This window comes from Oncorhynchus tshawytscha, linkage group LG20, assembly GCF_018296145.1.
Source record: "Oncorhynchus tshawytscha isolate Ot180627B linkage group LG20, Otsh_v2.0, whole genome shotgun sequence".
In the NCBI taxonomy this organism is placed as follows: domain Eukaryota; kingdom Metazoa; phylum Chordata; class Actinopteri; order Salmoniformes; family Salmonidae; genus Oncorhynchus; species Oncorhynchus tshawytscha.
Window position 1 is genome coordinate 37,563,827 of NC_056448.1, and position 23,539 is coordinate 37,587,365.

The 23,539-nt window shown below is 40.0% G+C and overlaps 2 protein-coding genes across 2 annotated transcripts; both read left to right on the forward strand.

Moving 5' to 3' along the window:
• Nucleotides 1–219: 219 nt before the first annotated feature.
• p2rx4a (purinergic receptor P2X, ligand-gated ion channel, 4a) lies at nt 220–17,752 on the forward strand. The gene is made up of 12 exons (XM_024381645.2): nt 220–708; nt 996–1,143; nt 1,562–1,633; nt 9,775–9,847; nt 12,941–13,037; nt 13,140–13,220; nt 14,565–14,706; nt 15,722–15,858; nt 16,021–16,114; nt 16,254–16,319; nt 16,496–16,591; nt 16,745–17,752. Exons 1-12 carry the CDS (start codon nt 566–568, stop codon nt 16,763–16,765), a joined length of 1,170 nt encoding a protein of 389 aa, XP_024237413.1. The 5' UTR covers nt 220–565; the 3' UTR covers nt 16,766–17,752.
• Nucleotides 17,753–19,109: 1,357 nt separating this feature from the next.
• Nucleotides 19,110–22,353, forward strand: si:dkey-220k22.3 (uncharacterized protein LOC796870 homolog). The gene is made up of 4 exons (XM_024381644.2): nt 19,110–19,386; nt 19,907–19,949; nt 20,380–20,433; nt 20,639–22,353. The coding sequence occupies exons 1-4, from the start codon at nt 19,285–19,287 to the stop codon at nt 21,052–21,054; spliced, it is 615 nt and encodes a 204-aa protein (XP_024237412.1). The 5' UTR covers nt 19,110–19,284; the 3' UTR covers nt 21,055–22,353.
• Nucleotides 22,354–23,539: the final 1,186 nt, after the last annotated feature.

Genomic DNA, 23,539 nt, shown 5'->3' on the forward strand with positions numbered 1-23,539 from the left:
GGCGCCCCTGCCTACCGCCACCAACAGTTTGGCAAAAGGTACCAAAGGTCGGACTTTTACCAGAGTATTAAAAAAACGAATGAACTCTCTGCTTGTACTGCTCTGTGAACTCATTTGGCATTTGCCATACTAGGTGGTAGGTCTAAATACAAAAAATTATGCGTCAGCTCAAAGTAGCTTGTTTCATTATTGGGAAATAAAAAAGGAACCGCTTCAATCTAAACGTGTGCGGAAGACAGGGAAATTACAGTGGGGTTAAAGTTCGGTTAGTGCTATCCGGGATCCTTGGGACTTCCCTACACTAAACCCTTAACCCATATGCCCTTACCCTAACCACAACCCTTAGGCTACCTAAGTATAACCCTCAACCATTTTACATTTCAACTTCACTGGGGGGTCGGGACGTCCCAAGGATCCCGGGTAGTACGGACCGTGAAAGTTAAACTGCCTGTTGTTTTTTTCGAAAACCCGTGACATACAGGGAAGATATACCGGTCGGGCTATCTCGTTTTTTAAAGAGGATACAAAATAGCGTTTTAATCCCTTTTTTTCGGAGGCAGCAAACATGATGAAAACGAGGGGATGTTGTGCGTCCATCTGTCAATGTTTTTTCGAATATTCAACACCGAAAATTCTTGTAATTAGGAGCTTCAAGGTTGGAACCCTCAACAGAATCACGCAGGCTTTAGTGATTGCATATGTGATCGGGTAAGTGTCGTATAAAGACCACATGACATTCTAACAATTTCAAATTGACCTATGTTTACTAATCAAACAAAGTGGTTTCGTCAGTCCCCCTTCCTATACTGCCATCATAGCCACAATATGTTTTGGGCAATATTTCACTTATTTTCATATATTTTATATTAAAAAAATACAATGATATCTCTGTGATTCACCCCATGTTATACTTTTAAGCCCCATGGACCTGGGAATAAAGGTAAGCCCATAATGCATTGACCACCTCTTTGCATCCCCCTTGTACACCTATGCAGGTATGTCTGTGTGCTGAACAAAGGCTACCAGGACACGGATGCAGTCCTCAGCTCTGTCACGACCAAGGTGAAGGGCATCGCCCTGACCAACACTTCTGACCTGGGCCTGCGAATCTGGGATGTGGCAGACTATGTCATCCCACCACAGGTATCACCCATACGTATAGAAGATGAGGTATAGGCCTGATCTATTGCAATCACCACCACCAAATACAGGGACCCTTACTTCCCCCAGTCACCTGATGCCAGGCTGACTGATACCCATCATGGTGGGTGTGACCTCAACTTCACTGGCACAGTGGTGTTTTATGGTTCCTGCTTGTTTCACTTTAGCTTTGTGCACATTTGGGCTTTTGGGTCAGTTGGGGTGACCTTGTACAAAAAGAAAAGAGAAAATCCATTGGGAGTGGTATACCGCTGCTCAGACTAAAACATGGAATGTGTGTCAGAGATGAAACAACTGTGTCCTACTAACTTTATTTCAAGCAAAAGCCATGTGAATAGGCCAAACCCATTGATGATTGTATGTTTGAGAGAAGTCATTTGAGTTTTTTTATTTGTGGCAGGAGGAGAACTCTTTCTTTGTGTTGACAAACCTGCTCATCACTCTGAACCAAACTCAGTCGCACTGTCCAGAGGTAAGACATTTTTTTAAATTAATCCTTTATTTAACTAGGCAAGTCAGTTAAGAACAAATTCTTATTTACAATGACGGCCTATCTAACATACTGAATATCCCATCCACCTGAAGATACGTTAATGTTAATGGAAAAGGCTCTACTTTATACATTTTGATCTAAAACTTCAATTTTATTACAACATCTAGGATAACTTGTACAATGACTTTAGGGAAGTGAGAATGTCTGAGTGCTTGTGCCTGTGTGCAGACGGAATGGATATTTTCAAAGACAATGGCTGAAGCCTAAATGTATGTGTGTGACTTAGATAACTGAAGGATTCTATTTGGCTAACAGTATGCATTCCTAAAGGATTTTATTGCAACTCACTATTGTTTTATTGTCTTGTAATAGAGCTCGACAGCTTGTAGTCCTAAAGTATTATACATTTTTTTGCATTTTCTACCTCAGGTTTGTTGGCCGTTTCTTTTGGGGGAAATGAACGTGGAAAGAATGGGTTTTGGGATAAACAGAGAAAATAAGGTCTGAGGTTAACACAGGCTTAGTAGATCTTATATATTTTGTTCTATGAGATAATATCAGTCAGTTAACATGACCTTCATGAATTTTGAAGCCTTTATGTGCTTTGTGCTTATTTTGATTCAACACTTCAAAATAAGCACAAAAAGCGATGTTAGTTGATTAAGATCATCTCATAGAACAAAACATATAAGATCTCCTAGCCTGTGTTTACCATAGACTTTATTTTCGGTGTCTATCCCCAAATCCTACAAAAACCCATTAATTTCCCAATAGACTGGTTGGTTGTTTAGCAACTAAACCGACACGTGCACAACTATGGGGCAAAACAGACAGGGTTGGCTTAGAATTTCGACAACATGTAAACTATATTTCATGTCCAAATGTTTATTGAAAACCTAAATACATTTGTACAATGAGCACTTTTTGTCTCTCAAATACTTAATTACAGTTGTTGGTTAGCTAGCTAGCCAATTTTAGCCATATTAGCATAGACATGACGTCAGTCAAAATGCCTCAAAACAAGACATGGTATCATGTATGGTTCTTGTCATTGTTGCTACCTATGTGACCGTTCAGAATCATAACAATGCACGCCTTCCGGCCACATCGATGCGTGCCTTCATTGTCATGATGTTGGTCAGCCAATTCGTCTATATACTTTGGTCAACGAGCCATAGCGGAGTAAGCCTCCGTTTAGTGCCTACAAAAAGACGCCATTACTATTGCTCTCTATTGGATGAAGTCCAACCCTCAAGTCATGTGCATGATAGAGAAGTTAAAGATGCGCTATAAGAATGTAGTTTCTAATTGACTTTGGGGATGTAGGATAAGTTGTCCAATGACTTTGGGGAAGTGAGAATGTCTGAGTGCTTGTGCCTGTGTGCACCCGGAATGGATATTTTCAAGGACAATGGCTAAAGGCAAAATTTTTATGTGTGACTTGGATAACAGAAAGCCTCTATTTGGCTAACAGTATGTATTCCTAAGGTTTTCATAGCAGCTAGTCATTACTCAATATTGTTTTATTGTCTTGTAATTTTGCTGTACAGCTTTTAGTCCTAGAAAATTGAATTTTTTTCAATTTTCATTTTCTACCTCTGGTTCGTTGGCCATTCTTATGGGAGAAATTAATGGGACAAGGTAGCATGTCCAGTTAACAGGTCAGGGTTCCATAGCCGTTGGCAGAACTGTTGAAACTGGAGCAGCAGCACAACCAGGTGGACTGGGCACAACCAGGAGTCATCAGGCCATGTATTCCTGATGCGGCTGGCTTCCGGGTTAAGCGAGCAGTGTGTCAAGAAGCAGTGCGGCTTGGCAGGGTCGTGTTTCGGAGGATGCATGGCTCTCGACTTTTGCCTCTCCCGAGTCTGTAGGGGAGTTGCAGCAATGGGACAAGACTGTAACTACCAATTGGATATCACGAAATTGGCGAGAAAAAGGGGGAAAAGCACAACAACAAAATATAAGGAAAGACTTAAAGGTCAAGACAGAGTCTGCTTCTCTCACATGCATCTCTCACATGGATAGGCAGACCATTCCATGAAAATGTAGCTATATAGGAGAAAGCCCTGCCTCCAGCTGTTTGTTTAGAAATTTGAGTGACAATAAGGAGGCCTGCGTCTTGTGACAGTAGTCTACCTTTAGGTATGTATGGCAGGACCAAATTGGAGAGATAGGTACTGTAGGCACAAGCCCATGTAATGCTTTGTAAGTTAACAGTAAAACCTTGAAATCAGCCCTAGCCTTAATAGGAAGCCAGTGTAGAGAGGCTAGCACTGGAGTAATATGATAATTTTTTTTGGTCCTAGTCAAGATTCTAGCAGCCGTGTTTAGCACTAACTGAAGTTTATTTAGTGCTTTATCCGGGTAACCAGACAGTAAAGCTTATGATCATAAAAAGAGAGAGGTCCAAAGTAACGCCAAGGTTCTTCACAGTGTTTTATCTGAGATGACTGTACAACCATCAAGATTCATTTTGAGATCCGACAGCAGATATTTTTGTTTCTTGGGACCTAGAAATAGCACCTCTGTTTTGACTGAGTTTAAAAGTAAAATATTTGCCGCCACCCACTTCTTTTGTCTGAAACACAGGCTTCCAGCGTAGGCAATTTTGGGGCTTCACCATGTTTCATCGAAATGTACAGTTGTGTCCTCCGCATAGCAGTGAAAGTTGACATTGTGTTTCTGAATGACATCACCAAGAGGTAGAATATATTATAAAAACAATAGTGGTCCTATAACAGAACCTTAAGGAACACCGAAACTTACAGTCAAGTTGTCAGAGTACAAACCATCCACAGTGATGAACTGACATCTTTCCCAACAGATAAGATCTAAGGGTGGCTATTTGAAGAATCTCAAATATATATTTTGATTGGTTTAATACTTTTTTTGGTTACTACATGAGTCCCTATGTGTTATTTCATAGTTTTTATGTCTTCACTATTATTCTACAATGTAGAAAATAGTAAAAATAAAGAAATTCCCTTGAATGAGTAGGTGTTCTAAAACTTTTGACCTGTAGTGTAGGTCCGGAGACATGTTGGACAAAACCCACTGAGTCGATGATGGCCAAGACGTGCGCCAACAGAAAGACTCATCAATCTCAGTTAAAGCACCAAGTGAGCAAAACAGCGCCTCTCTGTCTTGTTATGTGTAGAACATGTATCTGATGCTGTCTGGAACAAAAGAGTATCTCATGTCATACTATTTCTGACCAGACAGCATCAGATTCATGGGCTAAATATAGGGGGGGGGGGCGCTGTTTCACTCGCTCTGCCGCTTTCTCCAGTAATATAGTTTCAGCAGAGAGGAAGAGGCAAAGTGAGAGGGCTCACTCGCACCAAAATCTGTCCTTTATAAGCTCAATGGGCTTCTATGGAAATAATATGCAGACCTAAGCTTGTCGCCTGCCTTCCCTCCTTTGGAACAAATGCCGGAGACATTAACTTGTCATCATTATATACAGATCTCTGGTTTCAGCCTCTAGAAAAGAAAGTTGGCAGGTGCACTGTTAGGATGCTGGATTGCCCTGATGTAAAGTGATGTTTCACCAAAAATATATATATATATATATATATATATATATATATATATATATATATATATATATATATATATATATAATTACTCTTGTCTAAGTAAAATCATTCAAAATACTTCACCAGGAAGCATGACTTAGCCACATAGTATCATTACCTTCTTTAAAAAAATAAATAGCTGTGGATAATTTCAAAGGAAGCCTCTATTTGGGGAGTGCTCTGGGCAATAGGTCTAGCTGAATAGGTCTAGCTGATTTGAGTTGTGGCTGTCTGTGTGAAGATAACGTGTCTTGAGTATAATTTAAAATATTGCATCAAGAAGAAGGGGAGGGGGGGGTGGCGAAGACATGGTGAGTCTCCAGAATGCATTGCATATATCTTATTTCTGATTGTCTTAACTCACCACATACACCACACATTTTTTCTTCGCCTCACACAAGTCAACAAAGTCTGTTTTTTAACATCCATTGTGAATGATACTGTAGTTCCTCTGTATTTAATTTGTTTTTCCAACATCATATTTTGCTCTTTCACCAAGCCTCAGTGTGAAAGAGCAAAATATCATGATCTGATGATCCCATATATCCAGTGGAAACGTCATAAAAATAAATCTCACTGGCACAGGAAACTTTGAGGGCCCGGAATAGGCTAGTGATATGTTGCAAGTTTGTTAGCGACAGCTTCTGGCCAGACCCTGTGATAATTTGATACAATGTTGAACTTCACTAGCAATAGTTCAAGTCAAGACAGATAGAAAAGGTGGCAGACAGGCAGAGAAGTGAGCTGAATGTGATTGAAAGAACCAGCATTTTTGTCAGGATATTTTCTATTCTTTTATTTGTAGGCTTTAGGTCTATGTATTTTACTTAGTTCATGTTGGAAGTTATAGGCCTACTGTTGCATTAGCCTATAGGCTATCATTTTTAGTTCTATGCTCTCATTTCTTTAGCCACCAATGGATCACAGTGTATCAATGTGTCCATATTGCAGAGTCTAGTGCACCCACCATAGTTTAATTTGAGATTTTTATCATTTTACTTCAGATTTTTATGATTAACCACGTGACAATGATTTTGAGAAACAAAACCTTTATTATTAAAATGAAACTGTTCCACGGAAATATATAAATGCAGATATAAATAGTCATAACTGGCACACAGGTCGGTAGAAATGGTAGGATAAATTGTAAGCTTCCCCAAACTTGAAACCAATAAGCTTCTTCTTCTTCGAACTACCAAAAAATAAATAAATAAAGTCAAACAACTTTCCTGTTAAAAATAAATAAAACAGATCTGGTCCCTACACAGGCTCAAGGGGAACCTGGGAGGGCGGGTCCTCTGGCGCCAGTACCCATTCCAAGTCTTCCAATGTAAAATCCCGGAGTCCCAAAAACTTTTCTGCTGCAGCCACAATAATGTCTAGTTTCGTCGACTTCTTTGAGACTTGTGCTGTACAGTTTATAACTGTGGCAATGAACAAAATCCACCTTTTTAACACACAGGGTATCTTTTGTCTGGCAGCAAACATTTACTACAGGCTGAGGTGTATCCACTACCATCTCTTCACTGGCATCTCTTGTTTCCTTAATTCTTTTGATCACCTAAACATAGGAGATTTGATAGTGGTCAAACTTTTGCCACCTCAATTTTCTTCACCCTTACAGGGCACTCCAGGAACTCAGGATCATGATCCCCACCACAATTGCAACACTGTCGTCCTTCTGCACACCGTTCTTCAGGATACTCTGTTCGTCTGCACACACTTGAAACATGGCCAAATCCTTTACGATACTTACGCCGTAAGAGCTTTTGTCCCCAAGCCACTGCAGTGTATCTTACATAACCAAGCTTCACATGCGTAGGTATTTGCTCCTCATCAAAAAAACAACAGGACCGACAGACTTTCTCCTTTTTCTCCATTCACCCAGCAGGTCAGACGCCGGGCACCAACCACGCCAGGAATTCTCTTCAGGTATTCAACCTGAACATTGTCGTGGACATTCTAATCAATAATGAGGAGAGACAAGATCAATCACCAATCAGGATATTACTTTATTCAAAATGTATTAATAACATTGATTCATTATTGCAATAATGAAGCTGGTTGACGAATCACCCCTAGATGATTCGTTGAGAGCCCAATGAGTGGATTTGAGCCACAGCATTTTATAGCAAAGTACACCTTCCTGAATGTTCATGACAAACATCAGATGTATGGAATGGGTCACAAGGATAGGATTTGTATGAATGATACTAATAATTCACAGCAGACTGTAAAGACTGTTCTCATTGTGTAGAAACCAGGGTCGGGCTCCCAAAACAAAGTTCCTCTCATCAAATCAAATCTTATTAGTCACATGCGCCGAATACATCATTATCCATACCGGAGCCATCTCCACCCTGGTACCTCCCGGCACACAAACACCAACTCATTCTATGGAGTGCGGGCTCCGAGAGAGGACAAGACCATTATAAATCAGTTGCTAGCGTTAAATCTCAGAAGCTCCTCTCAGTTCACACAGACACAGTTGAGTTTTAAAAACGTTATTTGGTTGCATAAAACAACCATTTGATGCAATAACATTAACATCATCTTGTAATTTCTCCACGATAATATCCGTCGTCATCCCTGAGATGAGTCCTTTGACGGGTGCTCTACTCCAAAGTTCAAAACACAAATCTTCTGTTGTCCGGATTCTTTTGAGGCCCACTGCAATCTTCCTCTGCTCGTCAGAAATACAATGAATCAAAATAAGACCACTCCTGGTCACTAACAGACTCCACGTTTCCAAGCACATACTTCACCATTAATGACACCTCAAATGGGTTTCCCCACATATGCATCCTTTTTGTTTCAGTTTTCGACACTACTGTTGTCCATTCAGAACATTTGTCTTCACCAAATTTACTCAACACGCTGTTTAATTCAAACTCATCAACCACTTCCACCATCTACCCAAAACTAATGAGCTGCCTTCGGGCTTTACTATAACACTTATGAGCTGCCAACTGGCTTTACTATAACACTCATGAGCTGCCAACTGGCTTTACTATAACACTCATGAGCTGCCTATGGGCTTTACTATAACACTCTTGAGCTGCCTATGGGCTTTACTATAACACTCTTGAGCTGCCTATGGGCTTTACTATAACACTTATGAGCTGCCAACTGGCTTTACTATGGGCTTTACTATAACACTCATGAGCTGCCTATGGGCTTTACTATAACACTCTTGAGCTGCCTATGGGCTTTACTATAACACTTTACTATAACACTTATGAGCTGCCTATGGGCTTTACTATAACACTCATGAGCTGCCAACTGGCTTTACTATAACACTCATGAGCTGCCTATGGGCTTTACTATAACACTCTTGAGCTGCCTATGGGCTTTACTATAACACTCTTGAGCTGCCTATGGGCTTTACTATAACACTCATGAGCTGCCTATGGGCTTTACTATAACACTTATGAGCTGCCTATGGGCTTTACTATAACACTCATGAGCTGCCTACGGGCTTTACTATAACACTCATGAGCTGCCTACGGGCTTTACTATAACACTCATGAGCTGCCTACGGGCTTTACTATAACACTCATGAGCTGCCTACGGGCTTTACTATAACACTCATGAGCTGCCTACGGGCTTTACTATAACACTCATGAGCTGCCTACGGGCTTTACTATAACACTCATGAGCTGCCTACGGGCTTTACTATAACACTCATGAGCTGCCTACGGGCTTTACTATAACACTCATGAGCTGCCTACGGGCTTTACTATAACACTCATGAGCTGCCTACGGGCTTTACTATAACACTCATGAGCTGCCAACGGGCTTTACTATAACACTCATGAGCTGCCTACGGGCTTTACTATAACACTCATGAGCTGCCTACGGGCTTTACGATAACACTCATGTAAAAAGTGTGTGCACATATAGGAGGTCCCGTGAAATGGAAACGGGCCCACCTTTGGAAATCAAATGCCCGTCCAACTGATTTGGTTCTGACACCGGGTCTGGACATAAATAAAAACACCAAAACAAGACATGGTATAAATAATAAGATGCCCACGAGCTGAAACGAGCCACCTACGATTCCTCAGCTTCTTGTCATTGTTGTTCGCTATCTGACCGGTCAGAATCTATAGGTTTTGGCCAACGAGTAAGCCTCCATTCGTGCCTACAAAAAGACACCATTACTAATGCTTTCTATTGGATGAAGTCCAGCCCTCGAGTCATGTGCATGATAGACAAGTTAAAGATGCACTATAAAAATCTATTTGCAAATGTTTTACGTCAAAATTTTCATAGAAAATTGGCTGTAGGATTTATATACATAAGCAATGTATTATTAGCTTTATGTTGTCTCTCATTAAATCACACATCCTGTTTTAGGAAAACATGCTTTTGTTCTTGGGTCTAGGGAGGTGTACCCCTTTCTGTCCATTGAGGTCATTTCTGGACAACATTTTTAGGGGACCTGTTTTTGGTTCTCATAGAGGTTGAAGTTCTGTACTGTGTCTAAGATGTATTTTTAAGCTTTAAAAAATTACACTCATGCTGTCATGCGTTCAGGTCCCAAAAACTGGTTTTGACTGCACCTCAGACAGGGACTGCAAGGCTGGCTCACGTGATACCCGAGGCAATGGTAAGGATATTAAGATTTTGACATTGGGAAAATCGTCATTGATCCATTTCTATATCTGAGTTATCATATATTATGATCTAATCCTTGTTCTATGTTTGAGATGTAGACTATAAGGCTTTCTGTAAAAGAAAAAGGCCTTGTGTTTTCACTAGAGGGTAGCATTACATTTGACATTTTAGTCATTTAGCAGACGCTCTTATCCAGAGCAACTTTACAGTAATGACTGCATACATGTTCATACTTTTTTTCATACTGGTCCCGTGGGAATCGAACCCACAACCCTGGCATCGCAAGTGCCATGATCTACCAACTGAGCATTACCATTCAATAATCATTACAGTACCATGTCATATGTTGAGAGCTTGGCACTACAGTGGCTTCAGAAAGTATTCATACCCCTTGACTTATTCCACATTTTGTTGTGTTACAGCTTGAATTCAAAATGGATTAAATCAATTTAAAAAATCACCCATCTACAGACAATACCCCATAATGACAAAGTGAAAACATGTTTTAGTCGTTTTTGCAAATTTATAGAAAATTAAATACAGAAATATCTAATTTACATAAGTGTTCACACCCCTGAGTCAATAAATGTTAGAATCACCTTTGGCAGTGATTACAACTGTAAGTCTTCTTGGGTAAGTCTCTCTAAGAGCTTCGCACACATTCTTTAAGCTCTGTCAAGTTGGTTGTTGATCATTGCTCGACAGCCAGTTTCAAGTCTTGCCATACATTTTCAAGCTGATTTAAGTCAACACTGTAACTAGGCCATACATTCAATGTCTTGGTAAGCAACTCCAGTGTACATTTGGCCTTGTGTTTTAGGGCTACAACAAAACTGTGTACTGTTGGGGGTACTCAAGGACCAGGGTTGGGGAAACACTGTTTTAGATTATTGTCCTGGTGAAATGAATTTGTCTCCCAGTGTCTGTTAGAAAGCAGACAGAACCAGGTTTTCCTCTAGGATTTAGCCTGTGCTTAGTAAAACTCCCTAGTCCTTGCGCATGACAAGCATACCCATAACATGATGCAGCCACCACCATGCTTGAAAATATGAAGAGTGGTACTCATTGATGTGTTGTGTTAGATTTGCCCCAAACATAATGCTTTCTTTTCAGAACATAAAGTTAATTTATTTGCCACATTTTTTTGCAGTTTTACTTTAGTGCCAATTTTCTTCTATCACAGCCATTAAACTCTGTAACTGTTAGGAAGGACGCCTGTATCTTTGTAGTGATTAGATGTATTGATACACCTCCCAAAGGGTAATTAATACCTTCACCATGCTCAAAGGGATATTCAATGTACGCTTTTTTTTTACCGGCCAATAGGTGCCCTTCTTTGCTAGGCATTGGAATACCTCCCTGATCTTTGTGGTTGAATCTGTGTTTGAAATTCACTGCTCGACTAAGGGACCTTACAATTATCTGTATGTGTGGGGTACCGAGATGAGGTAGTCATTCAAAAATCATTATTAAACACTATTATTGCACACGGAGTCCATGTAACTTATTATGTGACTTATTAAGCACATTTTTCTCTTGAACTTATTTAGACTTGCCATAACAAAGGGGTTGAATACTTTTTGACTCAATATACTTCAGCTTTTCATTTATAATTACATTTCTAAAAACATAATTCCACTTTTCCATTATGGGGTATTGTGTGTCGGCCAGTGACACCAAATCTCAATTGAATCCATTTTAAATTCAGTCTGTAACACAACAAAATGTGGAAAAAGTAAAGTGGTGTGAATACCTTCTGAAGGCACTAAGGTTCTATCTGCATTTTCTTTTTAACAATTTTGGAGGGACATAGCCTTGTTCTGTTCAATGTTCTCTACCTACAGTTGAAGTCGGAAGTTTATATACACTTAGGTTGGAGTCATTAAAACTAGTTTTTCAACCACTCCACAAATTTCTTGTTAACAAACTATAGTTTGGCAAGTTGGTTAGGACATCTACTTTGTGCATGACACAATACATTTTTTCCAACATTTGTTACCAGACAGATTATTTCTCTTATAATTCACTGTATCACAATTCCAGTGGGTCAGAAGTTTACATACACTAAGTTGACTGTGCCTTTAAAAAGCTTGGAAAATTCCAGAAAATTCCATACACCTGGATGTATTTCAAGGCCTACCTTCAAACATATGTGGATATATTGAAGCAACATCTCAAGACATCAGTCAGGAAGTTAAAGCTTGGTCCCAAATGGGTCTTCCAAATGGACAATGACCCCAAGCATACTTCCAAAGGCAAAATGTCCTAAGGAAAACAAAGTCAAGGTATTGGAGTGACCTTCACAAAGCCCTGACCTCAATCCCATAGAAAATTTGTGGGTAGAACTGAAAAAGCGTGTGCGAGCAAGGAGGCCTACAAACCTGACTCAAATGAAACACACTACCATGCTCTTGTTAAAGCTTTTAGAATTGATTTAGAGCAAGGTATTGTGTTTCATTTGAAAACAGCATTACATTTTGTAAAAGCAGAATATTTCAGGTCATCCCACCTACCTGTCAGGAGAAATGGGCCAAAATGCACCCAACTTACTGGGGGAAGCTTGTGGAAGGCTACCCAAAACGCTTGACCCAAGTTAAACAATTTAAAGGCAATGCTACCAAATACTAATTGAGTGTATGTAAACTTCTGACCCACTGGGCATGTGATGAAAGAAATAAAAGCTGAAATAAATCATTCTCTCTACTATTATTCTGACATTTAACATTCTTGATATAAAGTGGTGATCCTAACTAACTAAGACAGGGATTTTTTACTAGGAATTGTGAAAAACTGCATTTAAAAGTATTTGGCTAAGGTGTATGTAAACTTCTGAATTCAACTATATATAGTACTCTAAATACCCCAATTTATGTTAAGTTCAAAATAATACATTATACAAATTGCTGACAACATTGGAAATGTAAAGCCAATTATCTCAGTCATATTTTTGCAGATAGAACCTTATAGTCCCAAGCTCTCAATGTGTTAATTAGATTTAAAGACAGTCTACCACTTACTTGTAGAATGAGAGGCACATTATTGTTTTTCACTGACGTTCTCCTTTAAAGTGACCATCTCCCCTCAGGTGTTCAGACTGGGAAATGTGTGAAGTACTCAGCTGTGGATAAGACATGTGAGGTTCTGGCTTGGTGCCCGCTGGAGTTAGATAAGGAACCTCCCAAGTAAGAACTATTGAGTGCCAAGGTGGAAAAGGTTGTATTTGCTTTCATTTGACATAATCCATCTAGAATGTTTTAATAATTTCACAATATAATTTTCTTTAGTCCTCCAATGTTGGCAGATGCAGAGAACTTCACAGTGCTTATAAAGAACAGCATCCGGTACCCCAAATTCAACTTCAATAAGTAAGTCAAGGTTTTACATTTCTGTGACTTGATAAATATGTTACGAGCTAAATTCCATGTAAGATTTGGGTCACACTTTATTGGCATATTCTGGATAATTAACTGCTTGCTAAGGTTATGGTTAGGTTTAGAATAAGTGTGAGGGTTAAAGTTAGGATAAGGGTTAAGTTTAGGGTTAGGATAAGTAGATGCACTACATGACCAAAAGTATGTGGACACCTGCTCGTCAAACATCTCATTCCAAAATCCTGTGCATGAATATGGAGTTGGTCCCCCAGTCATTCCAATTCATCCCAAAGGTTTTCAATGGGGTTGAGGCCAGGGCTCTGTGCAGGCCAGTCAAGTTATTCCACACCAATCTCAACAAATTTCTGTATGGACCTTGCTATGTGCACGCAGAAACAGGAAAGGGCCTTCCCCGAACTGTTGCCACAAAGTAGGAGCACAGAATCGTCAAGAATGTCATTGTATGCTGTAGCGATGAGATTTCCCTTCACTGGAACTAAGGGGCCTAGCCCGAACCATGAAAAAAAAAAAAAAAAAAAAAAAACAGACCATCATTCCTCCTCCACCCAACTATACAGTTACCATTATGCATTGGGGCAGATAGCGTTCTCCTGGCATCCACCACACCCAGATTCGTCTGTCAGACTGCCAGATGGTGAAGCGTGATTCATCACTCCAGAAAACATGCTTCCACTGCGCCAGAGTCCAATGGTGCTTGGCATTGCGCTTGTGTGCGGCTGTTCGGACATGGAAGCCCACTTCATGAATCTCCCTACGAACAGTACTTCAGTTTGGTAGAGAGTGTTGCAATCGAGGACAGACGATTTTAACGCGCTGCGTGCTTCAGCACTCGGCGGTCCCGTTCTGTGTGCTTGTGTGGCCTACCACTTCACGGCTGAGTCCTTGTTGCTCCTAGGCATTTCCACTTCACAATAACAGCACTTACAGCTCTAGCAGGGAAGAAATCTGCCCAATTGACTTGTCGGAAAGGTGTCATCCTATGACTGTGCCACATTGAAAGTCACTGAGCTCTTCAGTAAGGCAATTCTAATACCAACAGAGATTGTATGGCTGTGCGCTCGATTTTATACACCTGTCATAAACAGGTGTGGCTGAAATAGCCAAATCCACTAATTTGAAGGGGTGTGCACATACTTCTGTATATATAGTGTAGTTGAAATGTTACTGATAGTCCATCTGTAGATCCTCTACAGACTATCTAAATAAAGCAATACCAAGATTTGTTGCATTGGGCCATCCAGTAATAAACCATGTGGAATTGCAGTCAGAACAACTGCATGTAACACTATAACTATGATATTTTTGTCTGTTATACAGAAGGAATATCTTACCCTATGTCAACAAGACCTACTTGGAACAATGTGTATTCAATCGCATCACTGACCCAGACTGCCCAATCTTCAGACTCAAAGACATGGTCACAGAGGCCAATGAGGACTTTCAGACCATGGCTGTCCATGTAAGTGCCTGCTTCTTTATAAAAACTTCCAAGTTATTTAACATTTGGTAAAATGGGGATATACACTGAGTAGACAAAACATTAAGAACATTGTTACTTACTGTCTTTCAGCCTAAAAAACGGCTTCCCATAACATGTACGATGCAAGTGTTTGCTTACGTCCACACCTATCAGGTCATACGTAGATTTAGACCCTGATATGTCATGACCTTATTCTCTTGATGGGATGAGGGTTAACCACATTGGCAACTTTGACAAATATTGTTCACCGGAATATTTTTCTGCAAACTAACCAAAAGGCATGGTCTACACTGAGTGTACAAAACATTAAGAACACCTGCTCTTTCCATGACAGACTGACCAGGTGAATCCAGGTGAAAGCTATGATCCCTTATTGATGTCACTTAAATCTACTTCAATCAGTGTAGATGAAGAGGAGGAGAAAGGTTAAAGAAGGATTTTTAAGCCTTGAGACAATTGATAGTTGGATTGTGTATGTGTACCATTCATATGATGAATGGACAAGACAAAATATTGAAGTGCCTTTGAACGGGGTATGGTAGTAGGTGCCAGGCACGGCGGTTTGTGTCAAGAACTGCAGCGCTGCTGGGTTTTTCACACTCAACAGTTTCCCGTGTGTGTCGAGAATGGTACAACACCCAAAGGACATCCAGCCAACTTGGCAACTGTGGCAACTGTGGGAAGCATTGGAGTCAACATGTGCCAACATCCCTGCGGAATGCTTTCGACATGCTTTTTGTAGAGTCCATGCCCCGACGAATTGAGGCTGTGTTGAGGGAAAAAAGTGGGGGTTGCAAATCAGTATTAGGAAGGTGTACCTACTGTTTGGTGTACTCAGTGTATATTAGTAAAAATGTATGATATATCTTATGGCATTTTGATGCATGTCGAGTTATCTAACATGCAGCATAGCATCTTATGTCTTAGCTGGTTTTCATTTGTAAAATCCATGTCAACTGTATACTCCTTATCTACGTTGATTGTCTTTGTCTAGGGTGGGGTTATGGGTGTCCAGATCCGTTGGGAATGTGATCTGGACATGCCAAGCAGCTGGTGTGTGCCTAGGTACACCTTCCGTCGCCTGGACAACAAGGACCCAGTGAACAATGTGGCGCCTGGATACAACTTCAGGTATAGGGGTTGAACTTTAGTTTTTTGACTACAACCACATCGATAGATAGATTTATCTCTGACCCCAAATTATTACAACCATAGGTAGTGTAAATATTGATGTCCATTTGTTTTTTTAAGACGATTTTTGGCAACACTCTTTGTGCCTTTCTTTTCCCACAGATTTGCCAAATATTACAAAAATGGCAACAATGAAGAGACAAGGACATTAATCAAAGGATTCGGAATACGTTTTGATGTCATAGTTTTTGGTCAGGTGAGCTTTCATAGAAACAATCTAAGCCATTTTTAACTTTGATATGATTATTTTAATGTCATAAAATAATGAATGAAATGGTGTTATAGTTATAAAATCCTGGTATTCTAGTTAAACTGGTTAAATGTCTCTGCTTCAGGCTGGAAAATTTAACATAGTGCCAACACTGCTGAATGTTGGTACTGGTCTTGCCCTCCTTGGCTTGGTAAATATAGTACTTCTATCACATGCTGTATGTGTTGTCGTTATGGCAACAGTATACATATGTTAAATGGGTAAAATGTTACCCTTTATACAGGGTTTATAGATGGTATCACTAGAACATGGTCCGTTGCATACGATTGTTTATTTATATTAATTGCAAGTTTATACTCTTTGAAGGTGACTGTTGTTTGTGATTGGATTGTGCTGACATGCATGACGAAAAAAAACATCTATAACGAAGAGAAATACTCTTATGTTGATGACTTTCAATTGGTGAGTAATAGTTTTTCTAATTTAAGAATGACCTGTTCAATACTGATAATGCAAAGAATTGTACCTATTCAGCCCTTTTGGCCAAAAGTCATCATACTTGATTATAGTCCTGTTTTTTCAATCCCCTTATAATAGACATTTTCTGTTTTTAAGCTTTCAAATGAAACACCATAAAGCCACAACAAATCATGTTGAGCAGAAACAACTGTGTATACAGCATATCAAGATGGAAATGTGAAACTGCATTTTTCTGGATGGATTCCAGCACTCTTTTCATTGATCCACATACTACAGTCTTCCACGGGCTTGCAATTCGCTAACGAGACGGAAAATGTTTTTGTAAATTTTCCAAATGTCGCCAAAACAAAATACCCTAGACAAAGTGGGATATTTTTGTGTCTGTAAAATCAATTATGCGAGAAACATCTGTGAAAACGCCTTTATGCTCAAATATTGATATAATAACCATCATATAAAAGTAAACTTGAAGTCACACGATTACATATTGTGTGGCCCTCTCACTACGACTCATTGGGAAAGCATGCAATTTATTAGGCTACAGATGAAATAAGTTACGATGAACTTCACAGGGAGGTGAAAGTGCAAGGTGATGAACTTGATGCTTCTTTCCAATAAATATTGAGGGTCTTATTCTGGTGACATGATCATCGATGCTTGGCTGCCATTTTGACAAATATATATTTTTTGCTCTTTTGTTCATAATAATGTCATCATGTAGGCTAAATGTGAGCTCTAGCCAACAGCGTGCATATGGTGGACATATATAAGGCCAAAATGTTTGTGAGAAAACCATCAGTAGAGTTGAAAATGTGATGGAAACCCATTTAACTTCTTTTTTTTAATTCGGTACATGGAAATATATCCACAAAAGGTATTATGTGTTCTCCGTCATCACACACAGCCTTTCATCTGCAACAAGTCAATTTGATGAAAACACCTCTGGTGGGAAAATGTGCATATTGTTTTTGTGGATTTTTCAATATTCGCATGAAAATCTGTCGCCAATTGGATGGAAACTTAACTAATGAACATTTTCACTGCTTGCTGTGAAGGCCCAGTGCTAATAACAATCCTCTTTATTTGAGGACATTCAGGTGCACCTGTGTTGTACTTTAATAAACATTGTATATTTTTCTATAACTCTTGTTTCGGTCTTGGTGTAGCCTATAGTATTCTTTCAGTCATTGAGTGGTTGTGTTACACAGTGCCTTCGGAAAGTATTCAGACCCCTTGACTTCTCAGGCCAAATAGTTCAATCTTGGTTTCATCAGACATGTCATTTACATTTGACATTTACAGACAATGTAAATGTCATATTTCAGTTTTTAATTTTTAATAAATTAGCAAACATTTCTCAACCAGTTTTTGCTTGTCATTATGGGGTATTGTGTGGATTGATGAGGGGAAAAAACAACTTAATCCATTTTAGAATAAGGCTGTATCGTAACAAAATGTGGAAAAAGTCAAGGGATCTGAATACTTTCCGAAGGCACTGTATGTGTAAATGCATTTAACCCCATTATCTTATTTCCTGGCAAAGCCCACCCATCTACTGTTTTGTGTGGTTAGAGCCTCATAACCACTAAGTAACTTCCTGCATGTTATAAATTCATGTTTATTATTTAAATAATCACAGGAACGGGCTTATTGACATCACTACTGTTATAGAGTACTTAAGGAAAAAGAAAGTGGAAAACCACGATGGGTTACTTAAGAAAGGGCTTAGTTGGTGGGTTACTTTTTATAGATTCCCTCCAGAGGGGAAAGTTGACATGGTTGTTGTGACCAATATGAGTCACTTCATTGTGACGGTCTTCCAACAATAACATGTACAATGCAAATGTTTGCTTACACCCACACCTGTCGGGTCATACATAGATTTAGACACTGATATGTTATGACCTTATTCTCTTGATGGGATGAGGGTTAACCACATTGGCAACTTTAACAAATATTGTTCACCAGAAATTTTTTCCACGAACAACCCTGAAGGCATGGTCTACACAGAGTATACAAACATGAAAATCACTCTTTCCATGACATAGATTGACCAAGTGAAAGCTATGATCCCTTATTGATGTCACTTGTTGAATCCACTTCAATCAGTGTAGATGAAGGGGAGGAGACAGGTTAAAGAAGGATTTTTAAGCCTTGAGACACCTGAGACATGGATTGTGTATGTGTACCATTCAGGGGGTGAATGGGCAAGGCAAAATATTGAAGTGTCTTTGAACAGGGGATGGTAGTAGGTGCCAGGCACACCGGTTTGTGTGAAGAACAGCAACACTGCTGGGGTTTTCACGCTGAACAGTTTCCTGTGTGTATCAACAATGGTCTACCACCCAAAGAACATCCAGCCAACTTAGATGTGGGACGCATTGGAGTCACCCAGGGGCATAGGCCTGGGTGGACACAGACCCTGCCAGGCCCACCCAACCAGATTGAGCAAGACTGAAAAATAATACATCTTTAATAAAAAAATACTAGTCAGCCCCCCATGCATTTGACATGATCACACTTGCAACACGCCCCCCTCATGCGTCAGTTCTCTCTCTTACTGGAATCCCCAACACAGAATAGGAAATCCTATAGCAGCTTAAAGTCAGAGACCTGATCACAACTGGTTCATTTCCAGTCACATCAACAGTTCTGCAAAAGCCTGGCTGGAGGGGATGGCACAAGACACTTGTCTCACAGGCTTTCGACTTGCCGGGGTTGTCCTTGCAGCATTGATTGTCAATGCAGCGTGTTTGATCTGGATTTATTCTGCTAAGGTAAATGATATGCTGAGTAATGCTGTACAGACCATATACTTCCAACATGGAACGGATATTTATTTGAATTCATTTTCAATTAGAGGACAGTGGGTTACAAGTCTTATAGTATCTACTCTATGTAGTTACTTCTCTAGTGCTGGATAGTTTACTGTTTTTGCTCAGTCTGAAAAGAAAATGGCTTTGTTACTGCATGTCTTAAGCCTGACTGGGCTTTGAGGTGAGAACAATTTTTAACATCTCAAAGCCCAGAGTCAGACTCAAGACATACAAAGCTGTATTTGAGCACAGATCTGTTAAAATGATTAGGGTTCTATACAGCCTATTTGCCAAAACAGCTAAATCAAAAGATTAGTTTGATTCAAACTTTACACTTAAAATAAATAATGGAAAACATTGAGAATTGTCTACAATATATTCCATCAACATGTTTTCCTATTTAGGTTATAATTGTTATATTATTTGAGGTGTAACAGTACATGAGAGGATGTTAAATTGGTTTTCCTGTTTTTAATTTTAGCCGGTTGAATCACCGTCAGGAGCTGGTGGAGGTCTAATTCATGGTAAGCTTCATTCTGTGGATGGAAATGAAAGTTAGACATATACAGCCATTTAAAAAGACAATCATTTTTGTTTGAAGGCACAGATATTTTCTTGTCAAAACGATGCTACAGCATTCCTCTCTGACACTTAACATGTTTATTACTGAGCCTGGAGTTACAGGAAACTGCACCCCCACACTAAGGCAGGAAGTGTTTGTGTGTGTGCGTGATTGCGTATATTTACATCATGCTGTGGGGGTGTGACAATTGATCATTGTGTGAGATTTTGTGAATGCACCTGTTTGCAGTATTCAAGTTTAGGGAATGACCCATACTTTGGAAGCTTGATGAAGCCTCATTGGCATTAGAAGAACAATATATTTTGAGTGAGCATGTTTGTGTCTTTTGTTGTTGTGAAAAATAAACAAAAACCGTCTTCCATGTCCCACAGACTTGGGGAAATTTCTCAGAAGTCCTTCCTCCAATTCCAGTTTGTTCCTTAAAGGTGACCCAGCCATTACTTTGCATTGTTGACAGGCCTACTGCGTCAGTTCATAAGTAACTAAAAAAATATAAATACAGATGTTCTTTACTTACCCTTTTCTACTTACCTTGGATGATGTTGTTTGACCCAGACCGTTTGATTGTTTTAGTAATTGTTTTACTTCCGTTTGTTGACCTTGCTGTCTCTATTGTTTGGTTCCCAACAGCCTCTCACCCCACCAAACAGACCAAACAGATCTTTGGTGAGCTGGAGTGGGAGGAGGAGGGGAAGGAGATTGGCAGCATGTTCCTGACCAAGAACAGGACCCACATCCAGGTGACCATGGCAGGCTGGTATGTGGTCTTTGTCCAAGCCACCTTTAAGCTGCCAGCAGGGAATGACACCAGGGACCTAAGGCTACAGCTGGATTTCACCTACCAGGAGCGTACGGACCAGTTTGCCAGTGCCTTTGACACGCGGCAGTTGCTGGAAGAGGAGCAAGACGCCCCATTGAGTTTCTCTGTCCTTTTGCGGATGGAGCCGGAGAATAGACTGTCTGTGATGGCAAGCCACAGGCAGTGGGTTGATTATGAGAGAAGACCAGTCTCTACCTTCATTACTATCATTAGATGCTCTGACTAGCCAAACTGGAGCCTGAGGAGAGGGCCAATGTGTAATACCTTTTGAGTTAGTGTCTGTATGCCACACGTATCCATTAAGGTGGTGTGTACAGGTCACTGCCAAAATAAAGGAAACGCCAACATAAAGTGTCTTATTTGGGGTGTTGGGCCAGAAGAGTTTCAATGCACCTTGGCGTATATTCTACACGTGTCTGGACCTATTGGAGAGATGCCATATGAAATTCCATAATTTGTTTTATTTGTTGATGGTGGTGGAAAACGCTATCTCACGCAACACTCCAGAATCTCTCAAGTGTTAAATTGGGTTGAGATTTGGTACATGAGATGGCCATGGCATATGGTTTACATCGTTTTCATTGTCATCAAACCATTTAGTGACCACTTGTGCCCTGTGGATGGGGGGCATTGTCATCCTATTGGGGCTTAGACATAGTAGCCAAAATAATGGGCAAATTAATGTCCTGCCCAGCATTTTTATACTTGACCCTAAACATGATGCGATGTTAATTGCTTTTTAACTCTGGAACCACACCTGTGTGGAAGCACCTGCTTTCAATATGCTTTGTATCCCTCATTTACTCAAGTGTTTCCATTTATTTTTGCCAATTACCTGTATGAAACCAGAGACCTAGGGAAGGACTCGATTGTATACTCCTCAGGTCCCCTGCTCAAAACTAATTAGATGAGAGAACAGAGGTCCCTACCCTCTGACCTCCAATGGGTTTTGAGAGGGAGACAAGGAGAGAGGACGTGACGTGTATCCTTCCATAAGAGATTAGAATCTTAAAACAACAAACCCTGTGATTTTATGAGCTGTCTGCACATCACTGCTGGCTTGTTTGTATGCTTTTGTAGGGGATGGAGAAACTGTAGGTGGGCTCAGTGGTGACAGACATGGTTACTGACAAGAGAAGGGGGGCAAGCAGGATGGGGGTAAAGGATGTCCACCAGCCAATTACCTAATTTCATTTTCTTAATTTGGCTGATTTATTTGTCTTCACAATATCTGAATGTCTGGATTGAAGACAAGAGTTATACTGTTAAGGGTTCTAGCATGGTGTGTCTCAATAGCAGGACCACAGTAAAAAAAAAGGCATTTTATTTGGCCTAAAAAAATCTGACTACGCCTTTTATATATTATATCAGGTAACATTTTTATATACTCAACAAATGAATGTTGCAGAAAAATAAAGTACCTGACCACACTACACAACTTCTGTTGACACCCATCTTTTACCAATTCTTATAATGTTGTGTAGTAGTGATTGACATATAATAAATGTGAGAGAGCGAGTGCTATGGGCTCTGGCTGGGCCACTCCTGTGTTGTCTTGGCTGTGTGCTTATGGTCGTTGTCCTGTTGGAAGGTGAACGGTCGCCCCAGTCTGAGGTCCTGAGCGCTCTGGATCAGGTTTTCATCAAGGATCTCTCAGTACTTTGCTTCATTTATCTTTCCCTTGATCCTGACTAGTCTCCCAGTCCATGCCGCGGATTAACCTCCCCACAGCATGATGCTGCCACCACCATGTTTCACCGTAGGGATGGTGCCAGGTTTCCTTCAGACGTGACACTTGGCATTCAGGCCAAAGAGTTCAATCTTGGTTTCATCAAACCAGAGAATCTTGTTTCTCATGGTCTGAGAGTCCTTTAGTTGCCTTTTGGCAAACTCCATACGGGTTGTCATGCCTTTTACTGAGGAGTGGCTTCCGTCTGGCCACTTACTGTACCATAAAGGCCTGATTGATGGAGTGGTGTAGAGATGGTTTTTCTTCTGGAAGGTTCTCCATCAGGTTCTTGGTCACCTCCCTGACCAAGGCCTTTCTTCTCCGATTGCTCAGTTTGGCCAGGCGGCCAGCTCAAGGAAGAGTCTTCTTGGTTTCAAACTTCTTTGTTCAGTGTGTATATACACTACCGTTCAAAAGTTTGGGGTCACTTAAAAATGTCCTTGTTTTTGAAAGAAAAGCACAATTTGTGTCCATTAAAATCACATCAAATTGATCAGAAATACAGTGTAGTCATTGTTAATGTTGTAAATGACATTTGTAGCTGGAAACATCTGATTTTTAATTGAATATCTACATGAGCCTATAATCGAACCCACGAATGCTGATGCTCCAGACACTCAACTAGTCTAAAGAAGGCCAGTTTTATTGTTTCTTTAATCAGAACCACAGTTTTCAGCTGTGCTAACATAATTGTAAAAGGGTTTTCTAATGATCAATTAGCCTTTTAAAATGATCAACTTGAATTAGCTAACACAACTTGCCATTGGAACACAGGAGTGATGGTTGCTGATAATGGGCCTCTGTACGCCTATGTAGATATTCCATAAAAAATCTGCCGTTTCTAGCTACAATAGTAATTTACAAAATTAACAATGTCTGTACACTGTACACTGTATTTCTGATCAGTTTGATGTTATTTTAATGGACAATTTTTTTGCTTTTCTTTCAAAAACAAGGACATTTCTAAGTGACCCCAAACTTT

Excerpts from the sequence above, each read along its gene's own strand:
- si:dkey-220k22.3 (XM_024381644.2), top strand. The coding sequence starts at position 19,285 with ATGGCACAAGACACTTGTCTCACAGGCTTTCGACTTGCCGGGGTTGTC. Across the intron at positions 19,387-19,906 it reads TCTGGATTTATTCTGCTAAG|CCGGTTGAATCACCGTCAGG; the intron begins GTAAATGATATG and ends TTTTAATTTTAG. Across the intron at positions 19,950-20,379 it reads TGGTGGAGGTCTAATTCATG|ACTTGGGGAAATTTCTCAGA; the intron begins GTAAGCTTCATT and ends CATGTCCCACAG.
- p2rx4a (XM_024381645.2), top strand. The coding sequence starts at position 566 with ATGATGAAAACGAGGGGATGTTGTGCGTCCATCTGTCAATGTTTTTTC. Across the intron at positions 14,707-15,721 it reads TTCAGACCATGGCTGTCCAT|GGTGGGGTTATGGGTGTCCA; the intron begins GTAAGTGCCTGC and ends GTCTTTGTCTAG. Across the intron at positions 15,859-16,020 it reads GCGCCTGGATACAACTTCAG|ATTTGCCAAATATTACAAAA; the intron begins GTATAGGGGTTG and ends CTTTTCCCACAG.